The sequence below is a fragment of the Stegostoma tigrinum genome, chromosome 6 (assembly GCF_030684315.1).
Source record: "Stegostoma tigrinum isolate sSteTig4 chromosome 6, sSteTig4.hap1, whole genome shotgun sequence".
Taxonomy (NCBI): Eukaryota; Metazoa; Chordata; class Chondrichthyes; order Orectolobiformes; family Stegostomatidae; genus Stegostoma; species Stegostoma tigrinum.
In genome coordinates this window covers 2,094,795-2,121,384 of record NC_081359.1, presented here as the reverse complement: position 1 = coordinate 2,121,384, position 26,590 = coordinate 2,094,795, and the positions used below count along the sequence as shown (strand labels likewise).

Sequence of the window (26,590 nt, the reverse complement as noted above, 5' to 3'; positions counted from 1 at the left end):
TCACTACAAAGTCTCAAAGAAATGAAACCAGACGGATCATCTGGTATCGACCTAGACACTGGGAAAGACAACGGCAGAAACAGCAAACCCGTCCTCACTAACATCTGGGGGTTAGTGCCAAAATTGGGAGAGCTGTCTCACAGACTAGTCAAGCTACAGCCTGACATAGTCACACTCACAGAATCGTACCTCATAGACACTTAGAGGAAGCACTGAGGATGATGAGGGCACAAAATGTACTCTGGGTGGGGGATTTCAATGTCCACCACCAAGAGTAGTTCATCAGCAGTATTACTGATTGAGCTGGTTGGGTCCTAAAGGACATAGCTGCTAGACTGGGTCTGTGGCAGGTGATGAGGGAACCAATAAGAGGGAGAAACATACTTTACCTCATCCTTACCAATCTGCCAGCTGCAGTTGTATCTGTCCATGGCAGTATCAGTAAGAGTGACCATTGCACAGTCCTTGTGGAGACAAAGTCTCACCTTCACATTGAAAACAACCTCCATTGTGTTGTGTGGCACTATCACTGTGCTAGGGGACAGACTTTGCACCAATCTAGAAACTTTAAGCTAGGTATCCATGAGAATTGTACTCCAGCAATATATGTAACCTCATGGCCTGGCATAGCCCCCACTCAACCACTACCCATCAAGCCAGGGGATCAACCCTGGTTCAATGGAGAGTGCAGGAGGACACACCAGCAGCAGCATCAGGTCCACCTGAAAATGAGTTGTCAACCTGGTGAAGCCACTACTTGCATGTTAAACAGCATAAGCATGCCAGAAGCAGTGTAAAATCACTCAGGCTATGCTATTCATTTTGTGTGTTGCTACAACATCCAAATTATTGCCATGGTCCACAAATTGTAAATTAAAAATGTAAGAAATCTGCACATGAAAATGATTTTATTTCATATTACAAGTTCACTTCACTATCTTCAGCAAATGGAAAATTGAGCAAAGATTGAAAACAGTTAAAACAGTACTGAAGTGAATCAGCATCACGATTAAGTTAAAAATCCTCTTTAACCACTTGGCTAAAATATGGTGGCTTTCTGAACGGACCACTTTGAAACAATATAAATCTGTGATCAATAGGGAACAAATTGATGAAAGGCAGGAGTGTCAGACATTCCCATTGTATGCTTATCTGTAATTAGTTCTAGAATCAAGTTCAATAGCAATATATATGATTAACAAATGAACTGATATTTTGCTTAGAAATAATGAAAGAAATGACCCAATGAATGGTAATGTAACCAACTTTGAACACAATGTTTCAATATTGTTTTCTAGGAATCAACGTAGAGGTTGTTGCCATCCTTGAATTTGGACATTCTTTGGTACTCGGACATTCTAATGATGAAAATGCTGTGATGTTTCTCACATATTCTTTTGTGAATCCATTTAGTCTTTTGCCTGATGCTATTGCAAGAATCCAGTTTTATATGGTATAAAAGCATTGATTTTTATTTATTTAGTGTACTTACATTTAAGAGGCTTCACAGGTGAGTAATCAAGCTAAATTTCACTGTAGCATCTACTAGTGCAGTGGCAGAATCCTACATATGTGTTAGATGTTCTGGTTTCAAAACCTACCACAGGACACAATGTCCAAAGAGGTTGATTGAGTCAGCTAATCAAAATTTGAGTCTACTCAATTAAGGGACTATCAAGGCAAATGATCAAAGGGTTAGGCTTTAGGTAATGTCTGAAACCAGGAAAGAAAGGTAGACATGCAGAATAGTTTCAGCAGGGAATTCCAGAGATGAGGGCATTGCTCAGCAACTTGTTGCCCACATAAATTGATCTCCAGCCAACTTCAGAGGGTAATTAAGAGTCAATTACATTGCTGTGTGTCTGAAGACACAGTAGCCCAGGCTTGTTAAAGATGGTAGATTTCTTTCCCTAAAGACGACTAGTGAACCAGATATGTTTATTTTTCAATAATAATTAGCAACACAAAATGACTGTTATTAGATCAACTCTATTTTTTAAAAATCCATCTTTTATTGAAGTTTATTGAATTCAAATATCACCATCTGCCATTGTGGGATTTGAACCCATGATTCCACCACATTAGTCAGTTGTTCTGGATTATCAGCCCAGCGACATTTCCCACCACACTTCCCCTTGTGTTAAAAATAGCTCTGAGAAAGTTGATTTGGCTGGAAGAAGGGTTTGTCTTCTCATCACATGTTGACCAGATTTAGCCCAATTGGAATTTTAAAATGAGAAGTGATCTTACTGAAACATAAATGTTCTCAGAGGCTTTGACACAGTAAATGCTAGGAGGTTGTTTCTCATTGTGGTGGAATCTAGATATAGGGGAAGGGTTTAAAAATAAAAACTTCCACTTTTATGATGCAGATGAGGAAGAATTTGTTATTCAGCATGTCATGACATTTTGACATTCTCTTTTACAGAGGGCAGCAGAAGTGTAAGTCATTTAATATATTGAAGACGGGGTTAGACAGATATTTGACGAGGAGGAATGCCAAGAATTTTGGGAGATAGGCAAGAAAATGGAATTAAATTGACATTAAATCAGTCATGAACTTATTAACTTGGACAGCAGGCTGTGTGGTCTAAAGTGCCATTTCCTGCACCAACTCATAAAGATTTTATACCATGAGTCCTTATGGGATTCATGATGTGTCCCAGAGTTACTCCCTTACTCAAGCAACTATGCCACCACCTCTGTGGATCTGTCCTGTCAATGAGACCAGGCATAGCCAAAAATGTTGATGAAAGTGATAATGGGAACTGCAGATGCTGGAGAATCCAAGATAATAAAATGTGAAGCTAGATGAAAACAGCAGGCCCAGCAGCATCTCAGGAGCACAAAAGCTGACGTTTCAGGCCTAGACCCTTCATCAGAGAGGGGGATGGGGTGAGGGTTCTGGAATAAATAGGGTGGGAGGGGGAGGCGGACCGAAGATGGAGAGAAAAGAAGATAGGTGGAGAGGAGAGTATAGGTGGAGAGGTAGGGAGGGGATAGGTCAGTCCAGGGAAGACGGACAGGTCAAGGAGGTGGGATGAGGTTTGTAGGTAGGAGATGGAGGTGCGGCTTGGGGTGGGAGGAAGGGATGGGTGAGAGGAAGAACAGGTTAGGGAGGCAGAGACAGGTTGGACTGGTTTTGGGATGCAGTGGGTGGAGGGGAAGAGCTGGGCTGGTTGTGTGGTGCAGTGGAGGGAGGGGACGAACTGGGCTGGTTTTGGGATGCGGTGGGGGAAGGGGAGATTTTGAAGCTGGTGAAGTCCACATTGATACCATTGGGCTGCAGGGTTCCCAAGCGGAATATGAGTGGCTGTTCCTGCAACCTTCGGGTGGCATCATTGTGGCACTGCAGGAGGCCCATGATGGACATGTCATCTAAAGAACGGGACGGGAAGTGGAAATGGTTTGCGACTGGGAGGTGCAGTTGTTTATTGCGAACCGAGCAGAGGTGTTCTGCAAAGCCGTCCCCAAGCCTCCGCTTGGTTTCCCCAATGTAGAGGAAGCCACACCAGGTACAGTGGATGCAGTATACCACATTGGCAGATGTGCAGGTGAACCTCTGCTTAATATGGAAAGTCATCTTGGGGCCTGGGATAGGGGTGAGGGAGGATGTGTGGGGGCAAGTGTAGCATTTCCTGCGGTTGCAGGGGAAGGTGCCGGGTGTGGTGGGGTTGGAGGGCAGTGTGGAGCGAACAAGGGAGTCACGGAGAGAGTGGTCTCTCCGGAAAGCAGACAGGGGTGGGGATGGAAAAATGTCTTGGGTGGTGGGGTCGGATTGTAGATGGCGGAAGTGTCGGAGGATGATGCGTTGTATCCGGAGGTTCGTGTGTGAGAACGAGGGGGATCCTCTTGGGGCGGTTGTGGCGGGGGCGGGGTGTGAGGGATGTGTTGCGGGAAATGCGGGAGACGCGGTCAAGGGCGTTCTCGATCACTGTGGGGGGAAAGTTGCGGTCCTTGAAGAACTTGGACATCTGGGATGTGCGGGAGTGGAATGCCTCATCGTGGGAGCAGATGCGGCGGAGGCGGAGGAATTGGGAATAGGGGATGGAATTTTTGCAGGAGGGTGGGTGGGAGGAGGTATATTCTAGGTAGCTGTGGGAGTCGGTGGCCCAAAATCCACAAACCTGCCTGCCCTGGTCGACCCATCGTCTCAGCCTGCTCCTGCCCCACCGAACTCACCTCCACCTATCTGGACTCCATTTTCTCCCCTTTGGTCCAGGTACTCCCCACCTATGTCTGTGACACCACCCACACCCTCCACCTCCTCCAGGACTTCCCATTCCCTGGCCCCCAACACCTCATCTTCACCATGGATGTCCACTCCCTACACACCTGTATTCCACATGCAGATGGCCTCAAGGCCCTCCGCTTCTTCCTGTCCCGCAGGCCCGACCAGTCCCCCTCCATCGACTCCCTCATCCGCCTAACCGAACTCGTCCTCACCCTCAACAACTTCTCTTTCGATTCATCCCACTTCCTACAGACAAAGCGGGTGGCCATGGGCACCCGCATGGGCCCCAGCTATGCCTGCCTCTTTGTAAGTTACGTGGAACAGTCCCTCTTCCGCACCTACACAGGCCTCAAACCCCACCTCTTCCTCCGTTACATTGATGACTATATCGGCGCCGCCTCTTGCTCCCCAGAGGAGCTCGAACAGTTCATCCACTTCACCAACACCTTCCATCCCAACCTTCAGTTCACCTGGGCCATCTCCAGCACATCCCTCACCTTCCTGGACCTCTCAGTCTCCATCTCAGGCAACCAGCTTGTAACTGATGTCCATTTCAAGCCCATCAACTTCCACAGCTACCTAGAATACACCTCCTCCCACCCACCCTCCTGCAAAAATTCCATCCCCTATTCCCAATTCCTCCACCTCCGCCGCATCTGCTCCCACGATGAGGCATTCCACTCCCGCACATCCCAGATGTCCAAGTTCTTCAAGGACCGCAACTTTCCCCCCACAGTGGTCGAGAACGCCCTTGACCGCGTCTCCCGCAACACATCCCTCACACCCCGCCCCCGCCACAACCGCCCAAAGAGGATCCCCCTCGTTCTCACACACCACCCCACTAACCTCCGGATACAACGCATCATCCTCCGACACTACCGCCATCTACAATCCGACCCCACCACCCAAGACATTTTTCCATCCCCACCCCTGTCTGCTTTCTGGAGAGACCACTCTCTCCGTGACTCCCTTGTTCGCTCCACACTGCCCTCCAACCCCACCACACCCGGCACCTTCCCCTGCAACCGCAGGAAATGCTACACTTGCCCCCACACCTCCTCCCTCACCCCTATCCCAGGCCCCAAGATGACTTTCCACATTAAGCAGAGGTTCACCTGCACATCTGCCAATGTGGTATACTGCATCCACTGTACCCGGTGTGGCTTCCTCTACATTGGGGAAACCAAGCGGAGGCTTGGGGACGGCTTTGCAGAACACCTCTGCTCGGTTCGCAATAAACAACTGCACCTCCCAGTCGCAAACCATTTCCACTCCCCCTCCCGTTCTTTAGATGACATGTCCATCATGGGCCTCCTGCAGTGCCACAATGATGCCACCCGAAGGTTGCAGGAACAGCAACTCATATTCCGCTTGGGAACCCTGCAGCCCAATGGTATCAATGTGGACTTCACCAGCTTCAAAATCTCCCCTTCCCCCACCGCATCCCAAAACCAGCCCAGTTCGTCCCCTCCCTCCACTGCACCACACAACCAGCCCAGCTCTTCCCCTCCACCCACTGCATCCCAAAACCAGTCCAACCTGTCTCTGCCTCCCTAACCTGTTCTTCCTCTCACCCATCCCTTCCTCCCACCCCAAGCCGCACCTCCATCTCATACCTACTAACCTCATCCCACCTCCTTGACCTGTCCGTCTTCCCTGGACTGACCTATCCCCTCCCTACCTCCCCACCTATACTCTCCTCTCCACCTATCTTCTTTTCTCTCCATCTTCGGTCCGCCTCCCCCTTTCTCCCTATTTATTCCAGAACCCTCACCCCATCCCCCTCTCTGATGAAGGGTCTCGGCCCGAAACGTCAGCTTTTGTGCTCCTGAGATGCTGCTGGGCCTGCTGTGTTCATCCATGCTCACATTTTATTATAATGTTGATGAAAGACCTGGTACGTTAACAGAAAAGCCTGTTGAACAATTAGTACACATTTCATTTTGCATGTGAACTTATTTTATTCACAGGGTGTTCATTGTTCCCCATTTTCATCTTACTCTTTTCATTTTTCTTTAAATTCAGGACTTCTAATAATGCCACATGGCACAAATCCAACCCAAGACTCATCATCTCCCTATAATCCAAACGTGTTCATGGATGCTGCTGTTAGAACCAACAGAAATATTTTTTTCTTCAAGCATGGGTAAATCTCCTGTTAGGCACTCAATATTTAAACAACATGGAGCAAAGGTAACAATAATACTCTGGCATTAGCTGCAAGATAGAGAACAGTCACTGTCCTTTCATGTAAGACATCTGAGCTATTTACAGGCCCAATCTGCTTTTTCTTTCTATCTACAAGAAACAGACATCAAATGACCATTTTCTGCTTTTCGTCCAAATGCTTCCTGGGCCATTTTGTGAAAGGCTGCCAGCAGTTCCTTTCAGATTTGATATATGGACCACTCACTGCTCCAAAAACCTTAGCAAACTGCAGATGGCAAAACTAGAAATTACAAAGTGGGACAATTAATAGCATGGGTCCCTTACTTGTGTAATTACATTAAAATTCCTTGGTCATTCTTGAAAAGAAGCAGACAGTGGAAGAAATCAGAACAGGAATCTGATGGGAATTACATTGATGTGATCTCAGGGTTGCTACCTGTTTCTTTTCATTCTTTGGACCAAATATCTACTGTCAGCTGCTAATAACATGTCAGACCTTCATTTTAGATGATAGGCAAGTAAAAACTAGTAAATAGCTGGCACCAAACTAAAACAGATCAGAGCAAAATCTGTTCTAGGAAAGGAAAAATTGTCAGAATCTATAAATACAACTGAGTAGTTGCCAGAAGTATTTACAAGCGATGACAGGTAAAAACCAAAAAATGTTGTCTGTCTTTTTTCAGTCAATTCAGATTTGTGAATTTTCAGCAATTTCAGTATTCTGCTCAGGTTGCAAACTATTGCAATTTCCGAATTTTAAGTCCCTTCTCTGTGACAGAGCTTTTTTTAAATTAGATCATTGAGAATTTAATCATGTTTTTATCCACAACAAAGTGGGGTGAGATTTCTATGTGCAGCATCATATGTACATTACAAAATAATTTGCAACATGTGAATATGGATCAAGAGTAAGCCACTGAGCCCCTTATCTGTCCCAGCACTTACTATGATAATGACTGGCCAGAACCGGACTGGAACCAATGTCTTTGGGGGTGCTTTTGCTAATGCTGTGGGGGAGGATTTAAACGAATGTGGCAGGGGGATGGGAACCAAATATTGGACAGAAAAGAGGTAGAAACGAAAGCCTGTAGGGAACTAGATAATGGAGTCAGTGTGACTAAAGGGAATAGTAGTCGGGGAGCAGATGGTGAACACAAAGGGACAGGTGGTCTGAGGTGCATTTGTTTTAATGCGAGAAGTGTAGTGGACAAGGCAGATGAGCTTAGGGCTTGGATCGGTACCTGGAGGTATGATGTTATTGCTATTACTGAGACTTGGTTGGGGGACGGGCATGACTGGAAACTAGTTGTCCCAGGATATCGATGCTTCAGGCGGGATAGAGAGGGAGGTAAAAGGGGTGGAGGAGTTGCAGTAATGGTCAAAGACGATATCACAGCTGCACTGAAGGAGGGCCCCATGGAGGACTCAAGCAGTGAGGCAATATGGGGAGAACTCAGAAACAGGAAGGATGCAGTAACAATGTTGGGGCTGTACTACAGGCCTCCCAACAGTGAGCATGAGATAGAGGTACAAATATGTAAACAGATAATGGAAAGGTGTAGGAGACACAAGGTGATGGTGATGGGAGATTTTAATTTTCCCAACATTGACTGGGATTCACGCAGTGTTAGGGGTCAAAATGGAGCAGAATTTGTAAGGTGTGTCCAGGAGGGTTTTCTAGAGCAGTGTGTATGTAGTCCAACTTGGGAAAGGGCCATACAGGACCTGGTGCTGGGGAATGAACCCGGCCAGGTGGTTGATATTACAGTTGGGGACTACTTTGAAAATAGCGACCACAATTCCATAAGTTTTACAATATTCATGGACAAGGATAGGAGTGGTCCTAAAGGAAGAGTACTAAACTGGGGGAAGGCCGACTATACCAAGATTCGGCAGGATCTGAGGAATGTAAATTGGGAGAAACTGTTTGAATGTAAATCCACATTTGATATGTGGGAGGCTTTTAAAGAGAGGTTGATAAGCGTGCAGGAGAGACATGTTCCTGTGAAAATGAGGAATAGAAATGGCAAGATTATGGAGCCATGGATGACAGGTGAAATTGTGAGACCAGCCAAGAGAAAAAAGGAAGCATACATGAGGTCTGGGTGACTGAAGACAGACGAAGCTTTGCAAGAATATCGGGAATGTAGAGCGAATCTGAAAAAAGGGATTAAGAGGGCTAAGAGAGGACATGAGATATTGCTGGCAAACATGGTTAAGGAAAATCCCAAAGCCTTTTATTCATATATAAAGAGCAAGAGGGTAACTACAGAAAGGATTGGCCCACTTAAGGACAAAGAAGGAAAGTTATGCACTGAAAATGGGTGACATTCTTAACGAGTACTTTGCATCGGTATTCACCAAGGCGAGGGACATGATGGATGTTGAGGTTAGGGATAGATGTTTGCTTAGTCTAGGTCAATTTGACATAAGGAAGGAGGAAGTGTTAGGTATCCTAAAAGACATTAAGGTGGACAAGTCCCCCGGTCCGTATGGGATCTATCCCAGGTTACTGAGAGAAGCGAGAGAGGAAATAGCTGGGGCCCAAACAGATATCTTTGCAGTGTCCTCAGACACGGGTGAGGTCCCGGAGGCCTGGAGACTTGCTAATGTTGTCCCCTTGTTTAAAAAGGGCTGCAAGAATAATCCAGGTAATTATCGACCGGTGAGCCTGACGTCAGTGGCAGGGAAGCTACTGGAGAAGATACTGAGGGATAGGATCTATTCCCATTTGGAAGAAAATGGGCTTATCAGTGATAGGCAACATGGTTTTGTACAGGGAAGGTCATGTCTTACCAACTTAATAGAATTTTTTGAGGACGTGACAAAGTTGATTGATGAGGGAAAGGCTGTAGATGTCATATATATGGACTTCAGAAAGGCGTTTGATAAGGTTCCCCATGGCAGGCTGATGGAGAAAGTGAAGTCACATGGCGTCCAGGGTGTGCTAGCTAGATGGATAAAAAACTGGCTGGGCAACAGGAGACAGAGGGTAGTAGTAGAAGGGAGTTTCTCAAATTGGAGACCTGTAACCAGTGGTGTTCCACAGGGATCTGTGCTGGGACCACTGTTGTTTGTGATATATGTAAATGATCTGGAGGAAGGTGTAGGTGGTCTGATCAGCAAGTTTGCTGATGACACTAAGATTGGTGGAGTAGCTGATAGTGAAGGGGACTGTCAGAAATTACAGCAGAATATAGATGGACTGGAGAGTTGGGCAGATAAATGGCAGATGGAGTTCAATCCGGGCAAATGCGAGGTGATGCATTTTGGAAGATCAAATTCAAGGGCGAACTGTACAGTAAATGGAAAAGTCCTAGGGAAAATTGATGAACACAGATCTCTGGATGTTCAGGTCCATTGTTCCCTGAAGGTGACAAGCAGGTCAATAGAGTGGTCAAGAAGGCATATGGCATGCTTTCCTTCATTGGGCGGGGTATTGAGTACAAGAGTTGGCAGATCATGTTACAGTTGTATAGGACTTTGGTTCGGCCACATTTGGAGTACTGTGTGCAGTTCTGGATGCCACATTACCAAAAGGATGTGGATGCTTTGGAGAGGGTGCAGAGGAGGTTCACCAGGATGTTGCCTGATATGGAGGGTGCTAGCTATGAAGAGAGGTTGAATAGACTAGGATTATTTTCATTAGAAAGACGGAGATTGATGGGGGGACTTGATTGAGGTCTACAAAAACATGAGGGGTATAGACAGGGTGGATAGCAAAAAGCTTTTTCCCAAAGTGGGGGACTCAATTACTACATGAGTTCAAAGTGAGAGGAGGCAAGTTTAAGGGAGATATGCGTGGCAAGTTCTTTACACAGAGGGTGGTGGGCGCCTGGAGCGCGTTGCCAGCGGAGGTGGTAGACGCAGACACGTTAGCGTCTTTTAAGATGTATTTGGACAGGTACATGGATGGGCAGGGAGCAAATGGACACAGACCGTTAGAAAATAGATGACAAGTTGGACAGAGAATCTTGATCGGCGCAGGCTTGGAGGGCCGGAGGGCCTGCTCCTGTGCTGTGGGTTTCTTTGTTTCTTTATTATAACCTCAACTCCACATTTCCACCACTCCCCTGATAGTCTTCTACTTTCTTGTTTAACAAGAATCTATTCAACTCTGCTTTAGAAATATTCAACTCTGCTTTCATTGCCTTTTTGCGAAAGGCAGTTCCAAGCCCTCTGAGAGTATTCATTTTCACCTTATCTCCAGATGTGGTCTTAACAGTCAGCTAGATAACCAAAACACAAGATTTTTAATTTTGGATTACATTCCCCTCACAATAAGTGATAACATTTTGTTACTTTTTTTACTTCATTACTTTTCCCAATTACTTGCTCTACCTGTGTGCATTTTCCATTTAGATATGTTTCCTTTCTATTCTTCCTGCTGAAATGGACAATTTCACATTTTCCCACATTATACTCCATTTTCCTAATATTTGCTCACACACCTAGCCTCTCTGTTTCCTTTTCTGATGAAGGGTCTAGGCCCGAAATGTCAGCTTTTGTGCTCCTGAGATGCTGCTTGGCTTGCTGTGTTCATCCAGCTCCACACTTCGTTATCTTGGATTCTCCAGCATCTGCAGTTCCCATTATCTCTGTATCTTTTTGTAACTTCTTTATGAACATAGAACATAGAGCATTACAGCACAGTACAGGCTTTTCGGCCCTCGATGTTGTGCCGACCTGCCATACCAATCTGAAGCCCATCTAACCTACACTATTCCATGTACGTCCATATGCTTGTCCAATGACGACTTAAATGTACTTAAAGTTGGCGAATCTACTACCGTTGCAGGCAAAGCATTCCATATCCTTACTACTCTCTGAGTAAAGAAACTACCTCTGACATCTGTCCTATATCTTTCACCCCTCAATTTAAAGCTACGCCCCCTCGTGCTCGCCGTCACCATCCTCGGAAAAAGGCTCTCCCTATCGACCCTATCTAACCCTCTGATTATCTTCTTTCATCAAAATTTACTTTCTTACCTGTCTTTATGTCATCCGCAAATTTGGCAACAATACCATCCGCCTCCTTGTCCAAGTTATTTTTACGAATTGTAATCAGTTGATGTCCCAATACTGATCACTTGACACATTACACATAGTATTAACCTAAAAAAGACCATTTAGATGTGCCCTCTGCTCCTGTCTGCCTGACAATCTTATATCTATCTTACATCCACCAGGACAAAGCAAGGCGACATAATGAAAACTCCTAAGACTTTCATAACTTTGCTTTACAGAGTAAGCACAACAATTTTTTTCCTCCATAATGATGGATGAAAGTCCATTGAGGGAATTCCTGATTTTGTACTAATGGCTGAGTCTCTCAGCTGTCAACAGATTTGTTGAAAAATATCACATCAAATCAGGATGACCACTGGTACAATTTTGTTCATTGTTGTACAGGTTCTGGAGGAATGCAAGGTCTTCAGCAGTAGTCCCAGTGAGCAACACTTGAGCAAATATCACATCAAATATTGATGCCGTTGTTGAATACTGTGGGAGTCATCAAATGAGAAACAATGTCATCTTCTTCACAGGTTACACATTTCCTACCTACTTTTAGTCTCAAATCTATTTCCATGTAAATAGTAAGTGTATTGATTCTGATGCAAAAGGAGATTTTGTGGCTCACAGGTAGCATTCCTGCCTTTGAAACTCCCTGTGTGAGAAACTCCCTGCGTGAGAAACTCCAGGTTTCGTTTGCCATGGACAGACTATTTATAGATGATATAGATCAGCAGGTTAATAACTGACTTACTAAACCTTCCAGCACTTGCGGTTGTTGACTTGCTCGGTGAGCTGATAAGTTTGTTCACAAGCATTTTGTCACCGTGCTAGGTAACACCATCAGTGTGCCTCCACTGAAGCATCAGTGTTCTGTCCCACTTTTTATTTATTTGTCATCTCTGTTATTTATTTATCGTATCGTATTTATGCAACAGCTCGGCGAGCAAGTTAACAAATGCATCAACAACCCCAGCTACAAAACTTGACAGCTTTGTCCTTCAAAACTTTGCCAGGGGAGTTAGCAGTGGTGCTACCCTTGATGAACCACGTTGAAATACCTCCATTGCTGTCCATGGCAGATTCTGAGTCCTTGCCAATCTCTTTGCCTACAGTCATAGCCAGTCATTGAGTCAATACATAGAAGAATATTGATTCAACAGCCGGGCGATGAGGAAACAAAAGTGGTAATGCCCAAGATTGTTCTGATACTTAGGTGTCCAGGCTCAATCTTAAGGACTCCCAGGACAACACCTCCCCAACTGTTTATCACTGGGCCGTCACGTCCATGATATCCACAAGGAGGATCAAAAATTTTTAAGTCTGAAACATTATCTGCAAAATATGATTCTCCAAATGATGGCAGAAGCTCCAAAGTGTTCGTAAGGAGGAAGGTTAAAGTTCAGCGTGGCTGGGTTTGTGGCTGTTATTTCCAGTGCCTGGGTTGAATGCACATGGTCTGACCAGTTTCATTCCTTTCTCAGATGTTGCAGTCTGGTACTAACTGAGTGGCTTGGCTGGCCATTTCAGACAGTACTTCAGAATCAAATGGATTGCTTGAGTCTAGAATCATATGTGGACCAGATCAAGCAAAGACAGCAGATTTTCTTCCCTAAAGGGCATCAGTGAATGACATAGTGGTGACTTCATGATTTCCATTAAAATAGCATTTCATTCCAGATTTTCAGTAACTGAATTCAAATTTCGCCATCTGTTGCAGTGGGATTTGAGCCCACAACCACAGAGCAATGGCCTGAGTCTTTGGATTATTAGTCCAGTTACATTATCTCCCAGCCTCTACTTTGCCTTGGTCCATTTTGATTGTGAACCACAATCAGTGAAGAAAATCACATTAACAGGCTTCACTTTTAGCTTGCTCTGGTGTCCTCTCTTATCGATCCTTGGTTCGTTCCTATTTCCTATCTCCAAACTACCATGGGGTGGCATCACCTGAAAACACAGCATCAGTTTCCACATGTATGCTGATGATGCCCAGCTTTACCTCATTATTTCTTCTCATGTCCTTTCCATTCTCCCTAAACTGTCGAACCTACTTAAGCATCCTCCAGAAATTGATGAACAGGCATTTCTGTTGCCTATATGTTGAGACAATTGAAGTCAATGTCTTTAGTCCCTTCACAAACTGTGACACACAATTCTATCTTTGGCATTTAAACACATACCTGCTATTGCATTTGATGCTGAAATGAGTTGCTGATTGCATATTCATTCCTTAACAGAGATGGCCTGCTTTCATTCATGCAACATCACCCATTTTCTTCCCAGCCTCAGCTAATCAGCTGCACAAGCATACCATGCCTTTATGTTTACTATTGAATTTATTGCCCCACAAAGAGGGCTACAGGGTTTTGGCAAATTTCTTTGAACGTTGTTTAGAGGTCAAGGTGGCTTTGCAGTCAAAACAGTGCCAGACTCTCACCATTTGCATGTAACACCTGGGGTCTCATGGCAGGCCAGATGTGAGATACAGACCAGGGCTTTATCGGCCCCAGCAAGGTGTGCTGAAAGGCACAGGAATTCCAGTAAAATCCAAGGCAGCTGAGCTGGTTCAACTCTCCAATTCAATCCCACTGTCAGGCGTTCTACCTACACTGGGTCAGCATGCAGACAGTCTATCCATCCTGAAGAGGCATATGATTAATCTACATATGTTACACGCAGTGAGGAACCAACTTGCATCGCTGCTGGCACTTTGCCGATGGGGAGACTCTCCACTTTGTGGGCAAGCCGTCAGCAAATTGCAGGAAAGATCCCTGCCTCATACCAGGGACAGTATCCCAACTGCCATGGAATGGGTCATAACCAGGAAAGGCAGCACCATCGGCCCTGGGAAATTTAATGGTTTTTTAAGTCACTGTCTCTAAGATTCCAAGACAACAAAATGTGAGGCTGGATGAACACAGCAGGCTAAGCAGCATCTCAGGAGCACAAAAGCTGACGTTTCGGGCCTAGACCCTTCATCAGAGAGGGGGATGGGGAGAGGGTTCTGGAATAAATAGGGAGAGAGGGGGAGGCGGACTGAAGATGGAGAAAAGAAGATAGGTGGAGAGAGTATAGGTGGGGAGGTAGGGAGGGGATAGGTCAGTCCAGGCCACACATCAACGAATACCAGTCACGATTGGACATAGAGCAGTTTTTCCGCCGTCTTCGCCTCCACGCCTACTTCTTCAACCGGGAGCCTAACCCTCCTTCCACTGACCCCTTCACCCGCTTCCAACACAAGTCCTCCTCCTGGACACCACCCCCAGGCCTCCTACCCTCCCTCAGCCTCTTCATCTCCAACTGCCGTCGAGACATTAACCGCCTCAACCTCTCCACCCCTCTCACCCACTCCAACCTCTCCCCCGCAGAACGGGCAGCCCTCCGCTCCAACCCCAACCTCACCATCAAACCCGCAGACAAGGGTGGCGCAGTGGTAGTATGGCGCACTGACCTCTACATCGCCGAGGCCAGACGCCAACTCTCCGACACCACCTCCTACCGCCCCCTCGATCATGACCCCACACCCGAGCACCAAACCATCCTCTCCAACACAATTCAGGACCTCATCACCTCAGGGGACCTCCCACCCACAGCCTCCAACCTCATTGTTCCCCAACCCCGCACGGCCCGTTTCTATCTCCTTCCCAAAATCCACAAACCTGCCTGCCCTGGTCGACCAATCGTCTCAGCCTGCTCCTGCCCCACCAAACTCATCTCCACCTATCTGGACTCCATTTTCTCCCCTTTGGTCCACGAACTCCCCACCTACGTCCGTGACACCACCCACGCCCTCCACCTCCTCCAGGACTTCCCATTCCCTGGCCCCCAACACCTCATCTTCACCATGGACGTCCAGTCCCTATACACCTGCATTCCGCATGCAGATGACCTCAAGGCCCTCCGCTTCTTCCTGTCCCGCAGGCCCGACCAGTCCCCCTCCACCGACACCCTCGTCCGCCTAGCTGAACTCGTCCTCACCTCAACAACTTCTCTTTTGACTCCTCCCACTTCCTACGGACTAAGGGGGTGGCCATGGGCACCCGCATGGGCCCCAGCTATGCCTGCCTCTTTGTAGGTTACGTGGAACAGTCCCTCTTCCGCACCTACAAAGGCCCCAAACCCCACCTCTTCCTCCGGTACATTGATGACTGTATCGGCGCCGCCTCTTGCTCACCAGAGGAGCTCGAACAGTTCATCCACTTCACCAACACCTTCCACCCCAACCTTCAGTTCACCTGGGCCATCTCCAGCACATCCCTCACCTTCCTGGACCTCTCAGTCTCCGTCTCAGGCAACCAGCTTGTAACTGATGTCCATTTCAAGCCCACCGACTCCCACAGCTACCTAGAATACACCTCCTCCCACCCACCCTCCTGCAAAAATTCCATCCCCTATTCCCAATTCCTCCGCCTCCGCCGCATCTGCTCCCACGATAAGACATTCCACTCCTGCACATCCCAGATGTCCAAGTTCTTCAAGGACCGCAACTTTCCCCCCACAGTGATCGAGAACGCCCTCGACCGCGTCTCCCGTATTTCCCGCAACACGTCCCTCACACCCCGCCCCCGCCACAACCGCCCAATGAGGATCCCCCTCGTTCTCACACACCACCCCACCAACCTCCGGATACAACACATCATCCTCCGACACTTCCGCAATCTACAATCCGACACCACCACCCAAGACATTTTTCCATCCCCACCCCTGTCTGCTTTCTGGAGAGACCACTCTCTCCGTGACTCCCTTGTTCGCTCCACACTGCCCTCCAACCCCACCACACCCGGCACCTTCCCCTGCAACCGCAGGAAATGCTACACTTGCCCCCACACATCCTCCCTCACCCCTATCCCAGGCCCCAAGATGACTTTCCACATTAAGCAGAGGTTCAACTGCACATCTGCCAATGCGGTATACTGCATCCACTGTACCCGGTGTGGCTTCCTCTACGTTGGGGAAACCAAGCGGAGGCTTGGAGACCGCTTTGCAGAACACCTCCGCTCAGTTCGCAACAAACTACTGCACCTCCCAGTCGCAAACCATTTCCACTTCCCCTCCCATTCTTTAGATGACATGTCCATCATTGGCCTCCTGCAGTGCCACAATGATGCCACCCGAAGGTTGCAGGAACAGCAACTCATATTCCGCCTAGGAACCCTGCAGCCCAATGGTATCAATGTGGACTTCACCAGTTTCAAAATCTCCCCTTCCCCTACTGCATCCCAAAACCAGCCCAGTTCGTCCCCTCCCCCCACTGCACCACACAACCAGCCCACCTCTTCCCCTCCACCCACTGCATCCCAAAACCAGTCCAACCTGTCTCTGCCTCCCTAACCTGTTCTTCCTCTCACCCATCCCTTCCTCCCACCCCAAGCCGCACCTCCATCTCCTACCTACTAACCTCATCCCACCTCCTTGACCTGTCCGTCTTCCCTGGACTGACCTATCCCCTCCCTACCTCCCCACCTATACTCTCCTCTCCACCTATCTTCTTTTCTCTCCATCTTCGGTCCACCTCCCCCTCTCTCCCTATTTATTCCAGAACCCTCACCCCATCCCCCTCTCTGATGAAGGGTCTAGGCCTGAAACGTCAGCTTTTGTGCTCCTGAAATGCTGCTGGGCCTGCTGTGTTCATCCAGCCTCACATTTTGTTGTCTTGGATTCTCCAGCATCTGCAGTTCCCATTGTCTCTAAGATTCCAGATGGTCTACATTCCTCAACAATGGCCACCTCTCCAGAAACTGCCGCTGAGATCTCTGAACTGCTGGCACTGTTGTTCTGAACTGTTGGGCCAGTAGCTTCAGGAGACTGTGCAGTTTTCTTCATTAGATGCTGGCTGCACATGCAGACAAATTAGGAATAACAAGCAAGTAAGGAACAAGAGGAGGCCACTTGGCCCCTTGAGTCTGCTTTGTTATGCAATAAGATCATAGCTGCTCTGATTTTAACCTTGGAAGCTGCTTCAGGGAAAATTAATGAGGCTTGGATATTCATGGCCAGTTAATCACTTCTGAAGAGCAGATGGAAGTTGTGCAAGGACACCCTGAGGAACCAGGAAAAAAACCCTTCAATACCTAGGATTCAACAACCGGTCTGGGACCTGATGTACGCCACTCTATTCCCCACTCCATACCTGATCCCCAGCCTCACTTCCTCTACTCCAGACCTGACATCCTCTTCCCTCGCTGCAGACACAACACTGGGAACTGACACTCTCCCGCTTCAGAGTTGCCACTCCTGCCTCACCACAGGACCTGATTCCATTCCACTACAGATCTGCCATCCATAACTCATCACCAGATCCAAACTCCCCTCCCTTGCTCTAGTCTGGACCTGACACCTGCCTGCCCAGATCCTATTTTCCTCTACCCCTTCTCGCCCCTCGCACTCAACATCTCCTGCCACCGCGCCCACTCCAGGACTTCACATGTCCCCTCTCCTCACCTAAGACCAGACAAACCTCTTCCCTCAACCATCATCAGATCTGAAATCTCTCAACTATCACAAACTACCCTAAATGCTCCATCACTTCCCTGGATGCCTAATGCTCTGGTACACTACACATTGGCACCCTACCTCCTGGCATCTTTTCTCCTACCACCTTAATTTCACAGCATCTGAACCTCACACTTGCATTACTTACATGTGTTCAGACAGCAGATGTCAACATAGTTGGCTATCATTCTAGACTTTTGAATTTTGTAAAACAGCAACTCACTGCTGTGAAAAGTGAGTGTTAATTGTCGTCCTCTGACACTTCCACACTATGAGGGAATGGCCAGAATGGACTTACAGCTCTGCATTACCGAAGGAGAATGGATTAGAATCACCTGTCAGAAATGCAGGGCTCTTTCCTGTTGTAGAAAAGGAGCAGAGTGGCATGAGATTGTCACTGCTCAGAAAATCCAGCTGTGAGTTGTTTCTACTGCCAGCAAGTTCTGGCTGGGGACTGACATTTCTCTCCCAACGTCAGGATCCAAATATCCCTCACAAAACTCATCCTCCGTTCTTTCACAGGAATTAGCTTAACTGGGAATGCTGAGTGCAAATATTTTCAATGTCTGAGATAAAGTTCATTCTATGATTAGAAAAAAATGACTTCCAGACTTTCATAAAGTCCTGACAATAACTAGAGTTGCAGGATAGTGTTGAAGTTGGCACTTAGCAACATCTCATTAAATTGACGAAGCAATTACAAACATTATCCCTCAAAAAGGAAACACAAACTGTCCACCATCCTTTAGCAATTTAAAGCCCAGTTGCACACCTTCTTTTCACACTGGTATTGTACCATTACCCCAATGGAAAAAGCCCAGAAAGATGAGATAGCTCCTCAGTTTGCAGACGGGGATGTGGAGATGCTGGTGGATGGGTGTTAAAGAGGATGGCACTGCTCTACCCTGCTGTCTGGGAGAGGAGATGATGTCACCAGGCTCAGTCAGCCTGGAGTGAGTCAGCAGCCTGAGTCAGTGGCCCAGGTGCAGCCCAATATGTCTCTGTGTTGAAAGAAGGTTAATGATCTTCCGAGCTCTGCAAACATAAGTGACAAGTTCTTCTCTGCACTGACCCTCACATACAGGACCCCCACTCACTAACTGTGCATCTGCACACACCTCTCACCAAGACTCACGCACCACAACTCTCAGCACAGTATGTATCATGTCCACTCAACAGCTCTCGCCCACCTCATCCTATCAACCCACCTTGTCTTCTGTGCTTCGCACTTACTCACTAGAGGTAGTTCACTGTGTCTCCTGTCCCTGAATCATCACAACAGCATTCACATCCAATTCCATCAAACGAAATTTGCCCACACCACCCTGCCCCACCCCAACCACACCCTTTGTCTCATTGGAGGAAAAGTTGACCCAGTTCCTGAACTAACGTTCCATCAGCCCCTCAATTGATGGAGCTGTAGTCCTTGGGCTGATTATGTTTGATGTTCAGGACTGAACATGGCCATCCGCTGAGCCTGAAATCAGACAAACCCCTTTGAATAACTGTCAGGTATTGCCTGACTGACCATAGTCCAACTTGAACATAGCCCTCCACTAAGTTCACTTTCAGATGTGGCCATTTGGTTGAGGGGCATAAAGTGTATGTGCCTCATAAGCTGCTGGTACATGCTGTAGATGTGATATTGACATAGTACCGTGCCAAACAGCACCAGTGCCACCTTCTGTTCAGCACTCCCAACCATGACAAGCTTCCTGCACCCCCCCGCCCAGTGCATACCACAGAGACTGGCAGCCTGTGACTGAGCAACAAACAACCTGTCTGCAAAGGAAATGCAAAGCACAGATGTTCACAGCCTCGAAGTAAGCACAAAACAAGTGATTACTAAAAGTGAGGGTAAAAGCCATAAAATACATCCTGTGTACATGCATGCGATCCATATGTGTCACTGCAAGGAAAGTGACCTGGCAGAAGCATGCAAGTGGTAAATATCCCAATTTCCAAAGTCAAGCCCTGAAGGGCTGACGTGATGTGAAAGAGGGGCCGAGAGTGGCAGAACGATGTGGTGAGCTGGTGGTTTGCATGCTGACTTGCACAGATGAAGGGTGAAGGAGGGCAGTGTCCGTAGAGCATGCAGAAGCATTATAATGAAGACAGAATTGGATGAAAGCACAGAGAAGCTGGTGGTGTGCTGTTACTGCCAGGTTCCCACTCTGGCTTGCTTGTTGGGAATGGGCACTACCTAGTTTCTTGGGATGGAGAGAAGGATTGGAAGCTGCCTAAAAATAAAGCATGTTCATCAATTAATGAGATGCAAATACGTGGAAATAAGGAAGTCTTTTCCCGAGGATGGGGAGAGTCCAAAACTAGAGGACATAGGTTTAAGATGAGAGGGGAACGATTTAAAAGGGACCAGGGACAACGGTTTCAGACAGAGAGTGGTGCGTATACAGAACAAGCTGCCAGAGGAAGTGGTAGAGACGTGTACAATTATCACTTTTAAAAGTTGTTTGGATGGGTACATGAATAGGAAAGGATTAGAGGAATAAGGGCTAAATACAGATAAATGGGACGAGTTCAGTTTAGGAAACCTGGTTGGCATGGATGAGTTGGGCTGAAGGGCCTGTTTCTGTGCTGTATGACTTGATGAATCACCACTCATCACTGAGTTTCTGAAATCACCATTCAACCTAAGGAGAAAATCAGGTTCCTTTGTCTTCAAATGGAAATTCTGATTTTAAAATTTCACCATATTTCACACATTGCTTAAGAGAGAAAAGATTCTGTCCTATGTAACTAGGCTCAAACAAACAGCTTCTTTTATCACATGGACAGCAATAAATCCTTAAGGCATTGTAATTTGTGCATGTTCATTATAATTTGTCCATTCTAATCAATGCTTAAATACGAAAGTAGTTAAATCATTAAACCTAGATAACAAGGTGTGGATAATAGGATGTGAGGCTGGATGAACACAGCAGGCCAAGCAGCATCTCAGGAGCACAAAAGCTGACGTTTCAGGCCTAGACCCTTCATCAGAGGGGTCTGATGAAGGGTCTAGGCCCGAAACGTCAGCTTTTGTGCTCCTGAGATGCTGCTTGACCTGCTGTGTTCATCCAGCCTCACATTTTATTATCTTGGATTCTCCAGCATCTGCAGTTCCCATTATCTCTAACAAGGTGTGGTGCTAGGTGAACACAGCAGGCCAAGAAGCATCTTAGGAGCAGGGAAGCTGACGTTTTGGGCCTATACCTTTCATCAGCCTGAAACGTCAGCTTTCCTGCTCCTAAGCCTGCTGTGTTCATCCAGCTTCATACCTTGTTATCTTGGATTCTCCAGCATCTGCAGTTCCTATTACCCCAAATTTTTAAACCTGTTGGCTGGTTGGATTATGCAGACAGCTAGTAAATCAGGAAAGGGTTGCTTTAAAATCTGAGAGTCAATTAGCTTGCTGGTTGGTTTGCTGTGTGGAGTGATGCCAACATCTCATGTTCAAATCTGGTCCAGCTGAGGTAATCACGAAAGTCCTTCCTTCTCAACCTCTTCTCTTGCCTGAGGCATGGTGACTCTCAGGTTAATCCACTATTAGTCATTTCTCTTACATTAAAGAGAGACCAGTCCTATAGTCTATTAGGACAATGGCAAATTTACCTTTCACTGTAAAAGTAAAGTTTATGAATCTCAGATGTAGGCAATTAATTTACAAACATCTGGTTTCTATGAACTGCAAACAGGCTAAAAAATTAGTTAATTTGTTTGATTGAGATTAGTTGATAAATACATCTTAACTGGGGCAGGAAGAGCATCCGTGCACTTCTAAACATCCCAACATAACACTTACAATAGGTAGACAAGACTTATTATGGGAATTTCATCTGAATCATTAAAGTTCAACAAATATTGCTTTGTCAACATACTCGTGGTCTGAACTGAAACTTGCACCTACAAACATCTGAATCAGAAACCATCATTGCCTCTCAGCCAAGCTAATTGTGCAATACTTGAAACATAACACTGATAAGATCAAACTATGCCAAGAAAACAGATGTTACTCCTGTGTGATCTTTGCCCACAATGATAATGCATAATTCGCATTATTGCATCACAATGTTACCACATTCTTTTGGTCGATTGATTCAAAATTAATTTTGCTTATGTTTCAGCATAACTTTTTTATATGTTGTCCTCACATGCTTTGCCAACAAGTTACCTGTCACCAAAGGGCCACTCCCCCACCAACCCCCTCCCCGCTACACCACCACCACCTCCCCACCCAAGACTTGTTCTCCATCTTTCCTAGTTTTGTGATCTCTTTTAATGCAAGAAGAGAATGTAGTAAGTTGTGAGAATGTAAATTGCAATATGAAAAGAGGAAGGAAGGATCTCATTTATGGATAGTATGAGGCATGGATGTAAGATCACACAAAGATGAGAATGCATGACTGTTCATGGTATAATGTGACGAGAGATGGAATGTGTGGGGCTGTAAGGCTGGCCTCAACAGTGCTATGCAGGACAATGCTGGGCAAGTTTGCAGTTCAATGAAGAGCAACATCACTTCTCAACAAAGTAAATAATGGCAACTTGAAGGGCTTCAGATAAAAATATAGATGCTGCTATGAGCCATGAAGAACCATTTGACAGGCACGGAGATCAGGAGGCCCTAATGTGTACACTTTCTGGAGGATGGTGGAGAGGGGGCCCACTGCAATTTCTAACATTCCGCAAACTGACATCAGGTTCAGAAAGTCATTCTAATACCTCAAAGTGGTGGCTAAATTATTTCTGAATACTGTTGCATCAGAATGGATTTCTGATGAGCCTTAAGGGAAGTAGTGGATTCTGGGAGAACAAATTAAATTCAATGTTATTTCAGTAGAAGGTTTGAGATGCATGAACATTATATTGATCATTTTTTACATCTCAATCTACCTCAAAAAGATAGTATGTCAGCAGAGATGCCAGGTTCTGCACTCTTACTCACACACACAAAAATATTTCATGTCAAAAGCTAAGATCACCTAGAATTTATACCCAACACTTTCATATTAAGGTTTGTGAATGGTGAAGAGGGTTCAGAAAGTTTAGAAAAAATGCTTGGAAAAACAAATCTATTTCAAAAAGTTTGCTCAAGGTAAAATAAGCCAATTTCATCAATACATCTCAAGAGCAGTTCAGTTATGAATGAATATAGTTGTGTAATAAATTACATAATTTCTGAGAATCAAAGCTTTATGAAAGGGACAATAAAGTGTGAAGCTGGATGAACACAGCAGGCCCAGCAGCATTTCAGGAGCACAAAAGCTGACGTTTCAGGCCTAGACCCTTCATCAGAGAGGGGGATGGGGTGAGGGTTCTGGAATAAATAGGGAGAGAGGGGGAGGTGGACCGAAGATGGAGAGAAAAGAAGATAGGTGGAGAGGAGAGTATAGGTGGGGAGGTAGGGAGGGGATAGGTCAGTCCAGGGAAGACGGACAGGTCAAGGAGGTGGGATGAGGTTAGTAGGTAGGAGATGGAGGTGCGGCTTGGGGTGGGAGGAAGGGATGGGTGAGAGGAAGAACAGGTTAGGGAGGCAGAGACAGGTTGGACTGGTTTTGGGATGCAGTGGGTGGAGGGGAAGAGGTGGGCTGGTTGTGTGGTGCAGTGGGGGGAGGGGACGAACTGGGCTGGTTTTGGGATGCGGTGGGGGAAGGGGAGATTTTGAAGCTGGTGAAGTCCACATTGATAAAGGGAGTTTGGGATGTCCATGACCTGGAGCAAAAAAAAGCTAAAAAAAAGTCACAGACAGAGATAATATCAGCAAGAAAAGCCATACTTACTTAATTGTGGCCAAGCCTTCTTATATATAATTGCTAAATAGGCTAATTCACAATGCCAGTGAAGCATTTGCCAATTGTGAATGAGACTTTTTTCATTTATTTGTGGTATGTGAAAATTTAGTCTCTGCCCCTAATTACTCTTGAGAAGGTGGCATTGAGCAGCCTTCTGGAACTGCAGGAGTCCACTTGCTGAAGGTGGACCCACAATGCCATTAGGGACAGAATTCCAGGATTTTGAAACAGTGGCAATAAATGAATGACAATATATTTCCAAGTCACAATGGTGAGTGACTTGTCCTTCTGGATGGAAATAGTCATGGGTTTGGAATGTTCTGCCTAAGAATCTTTGGTGAATCTCTACAGCACATCCTGTAGCTACTACACATTGCTGCTCCTGTGCATTAGTGGTGGAGGGAGTGGATGCTTGTGAATGTGAATGAAAGCAGTGTGAATGATGCCAATCAAGTGGGCTGCTTTATTTTGGATGGTGTCAAGCTTCTTGAGTGTTGTTGGAGCTGTGCCCATCCAGGAGTATTCCACCACACTCCTGATTGGTGCTTTATAGATAGTTCAATAGGTTTAGGGAGTCAGGAGGTGAGTTACTCGCTGTAATATTCTTAGTCTCTGACTTGTTCTGATAGCCACTGTGTTTATGTAGTAAGTTCAGCTGAGTTGTGGTCAATGGTAACCCTCAGGACATTGATAGTGGGGGATTCAGTCATGGTAACATGAATCTTACTGGGATCGGTCATTTCCTAGTATTTTTTTGGCACGAAAGTTACTTGCCACTTGTCAACCCAAATCCGGATATTGTCCCGATCTCTTTGCATTTGAACAGGGACTGATTCAGTATCAGAGGAGTTGAAAATGGTGCTGAACATTATGGAATCATCGGCAAACATTTCCTTCTCTGACCTTATGATGGTCATTGATGAGGCAGCTGATGATAGTTTGGCCAAGGACACTTGAGACACCTGAGAAACTCCTGCAGAGATGTCCTGCACCTGGGATGGCTGATCTCTAACAAACACAAACAGTTCCCTATTCACCAGGTATGACTCCAACTAGTGGGTAGTATGCCTCTCATACCCATTGATTCCACTTTTGCTAGGCTTAATCAATACCACATTCAGTTGAATATTACCTTGAGGTCAAGGGCTGTCACTCTCACCTCACCTCTGGAATTCAATTCTTTTGTCCATGTTTGAACCAAGAGCTGTAACGAGGTCTGGAGCTGAGGGACTCTGGTGGAACCTAAACTGGGTGTCACTGAGCAGGTTATTGCTGAGCAGATACTGCTTGATAATGCTGGTGGTAACACCTTCCATCAGGAAAGTTTCCTGATGATTGACAGTAGAACTGACGGGGCAGTAATGGACCAGGTACAACTGCCATTCATGGTGATGCAGAGGCAGGTGAGGTGATGAAGCGTTCCCAGTGAGTGAATAGGTAGTGTAGAAAGTAGAAAAAAGTTAATAGCTTGTGAGGAAGAGCTGGTAAAAAGCAGTTGAATAAGCATGATGCATACAAGGAAAGTTGTAGTACGTAAGTCTTGGTGAGAGGCATGTGCAGTGTTAGAGTTAGAGTGAATAGTAGACCTCTGCATAGCATGGAAGATCATTAACCTTCCTTCTGTAGTGCTGAGTGCTTCAGTCAGGTGACGTGCCGACGTGAGCCTTTATCTCATCCACCCTGGCTATATCTATTACTGTGGCCTCTTTTGCAAGTCAGCAGAATACAGTGTGCGATAACAAAGTGTGGGGCTGGGTGAACACAGCAGGCCAAGCAGCATCTTAGGAGCAGAAAAGCTGATGTTTCGGGCCTAGACCCTCCTGAAATGTCAGCTTTTGTGCTCCTAAGATGCTGCTTGGCCCGCTGTGTTCACCCAGCCCCACACTTTGTTATCGTGGATTCTCCGGCATCTGCAGTTCCCATTATCTCAGAATACAGTGCGCCCTCCTTTTTGTGTACTTCAATTGCAGCCATAACTTTGTATTCCTTGTTCTGTTCAATCACCCTGCGAACATTGTATGTTAAGATCTGCCTGTACCTCTCACAAAACAAAACTTTTCACTGTAGCTAAGCACACGTGACAATAATAAATCAAATCAAATCAAATCATTTCCTCAGGGATAATGGTGCAGCAGTACAATGTGATGGGCATTTCTTGGTTTGCAGTATTTGAAGTGCTTTAAATATGCCACTAGTAATATGAACATTGCAAAGTTCCAGCAGCAGCAAGCATTTCTGTGTCTTACGCCAGGTGTGCTGGAAATCAAAGAGGCTGGTTGCACATTCATGAGCTGAAGAGGGGAAGATTGATTTAGAAAACACTGCAGACCACAATAGACCAGGTGTTATGAATCTCACTTGAAAAGCACTTTGCCAATTATAGGAAAATTAAGCCCTATGTTTTTCATAATAACTCGTGACTTTATGCTTTATTCCACTTGTATTATTTTTACCAATTATTTTACTGCAGACTGACTTAGTCATACAAAATATTAACAATATATTAATAATATATAACTACAGGTGTGAGGCGTTTCACTCAAAAATTATACCAGATGATGAATGGACCTTTTTCACTATACCATTGACATTCAGGGAGAAAATGATAGACTTACTGCGGGGGTGACCTGATAGAAGTTTATAAAATCATGAGGGGCACGGATAGGTTAAATAGACAAGGTATTTCCCCTGGGGTGGGGGAATCCAAACTAGAGGCCAGAGGTTTATGGTGAGATGGTAAAGATTTAAAAGGGATCTAAGGGGCAACTTATTCACACAGAGGGTGGTGTGTGTGGAATGAGCTGCCAGAGGAAGTGGTGGAGACTGGTACAATTAATATTTAAAAGGCATCTGGGTGGACAGCTGAATGGGAAGGGTTTAGAGGGAA

At 46.0% G+C, this 26,590-nt stretch overlaps 1 protein-coding gene across 1 annotated transcript in view; it reads left to right on the top strand.

Moving 5' to 3' along the window:
- The window catches only part of LOC125453436 (uncharacterized), a 221,303-nt gene that overhangs the window by 186,590 nt on the left and 8,123 nt on the right, over nt 1-26,590 (top strand). The window contains exon 38 of the mRNA XM_048533047.2: nt 1,299-1,453. Coding sequence (XP_048389004.2) covers nt 1,299-1,453 — 155 coding nt within the window. The remainder of the gene's footprint in view (nt 1-1,298; nt 1,454-26,590) is intronic.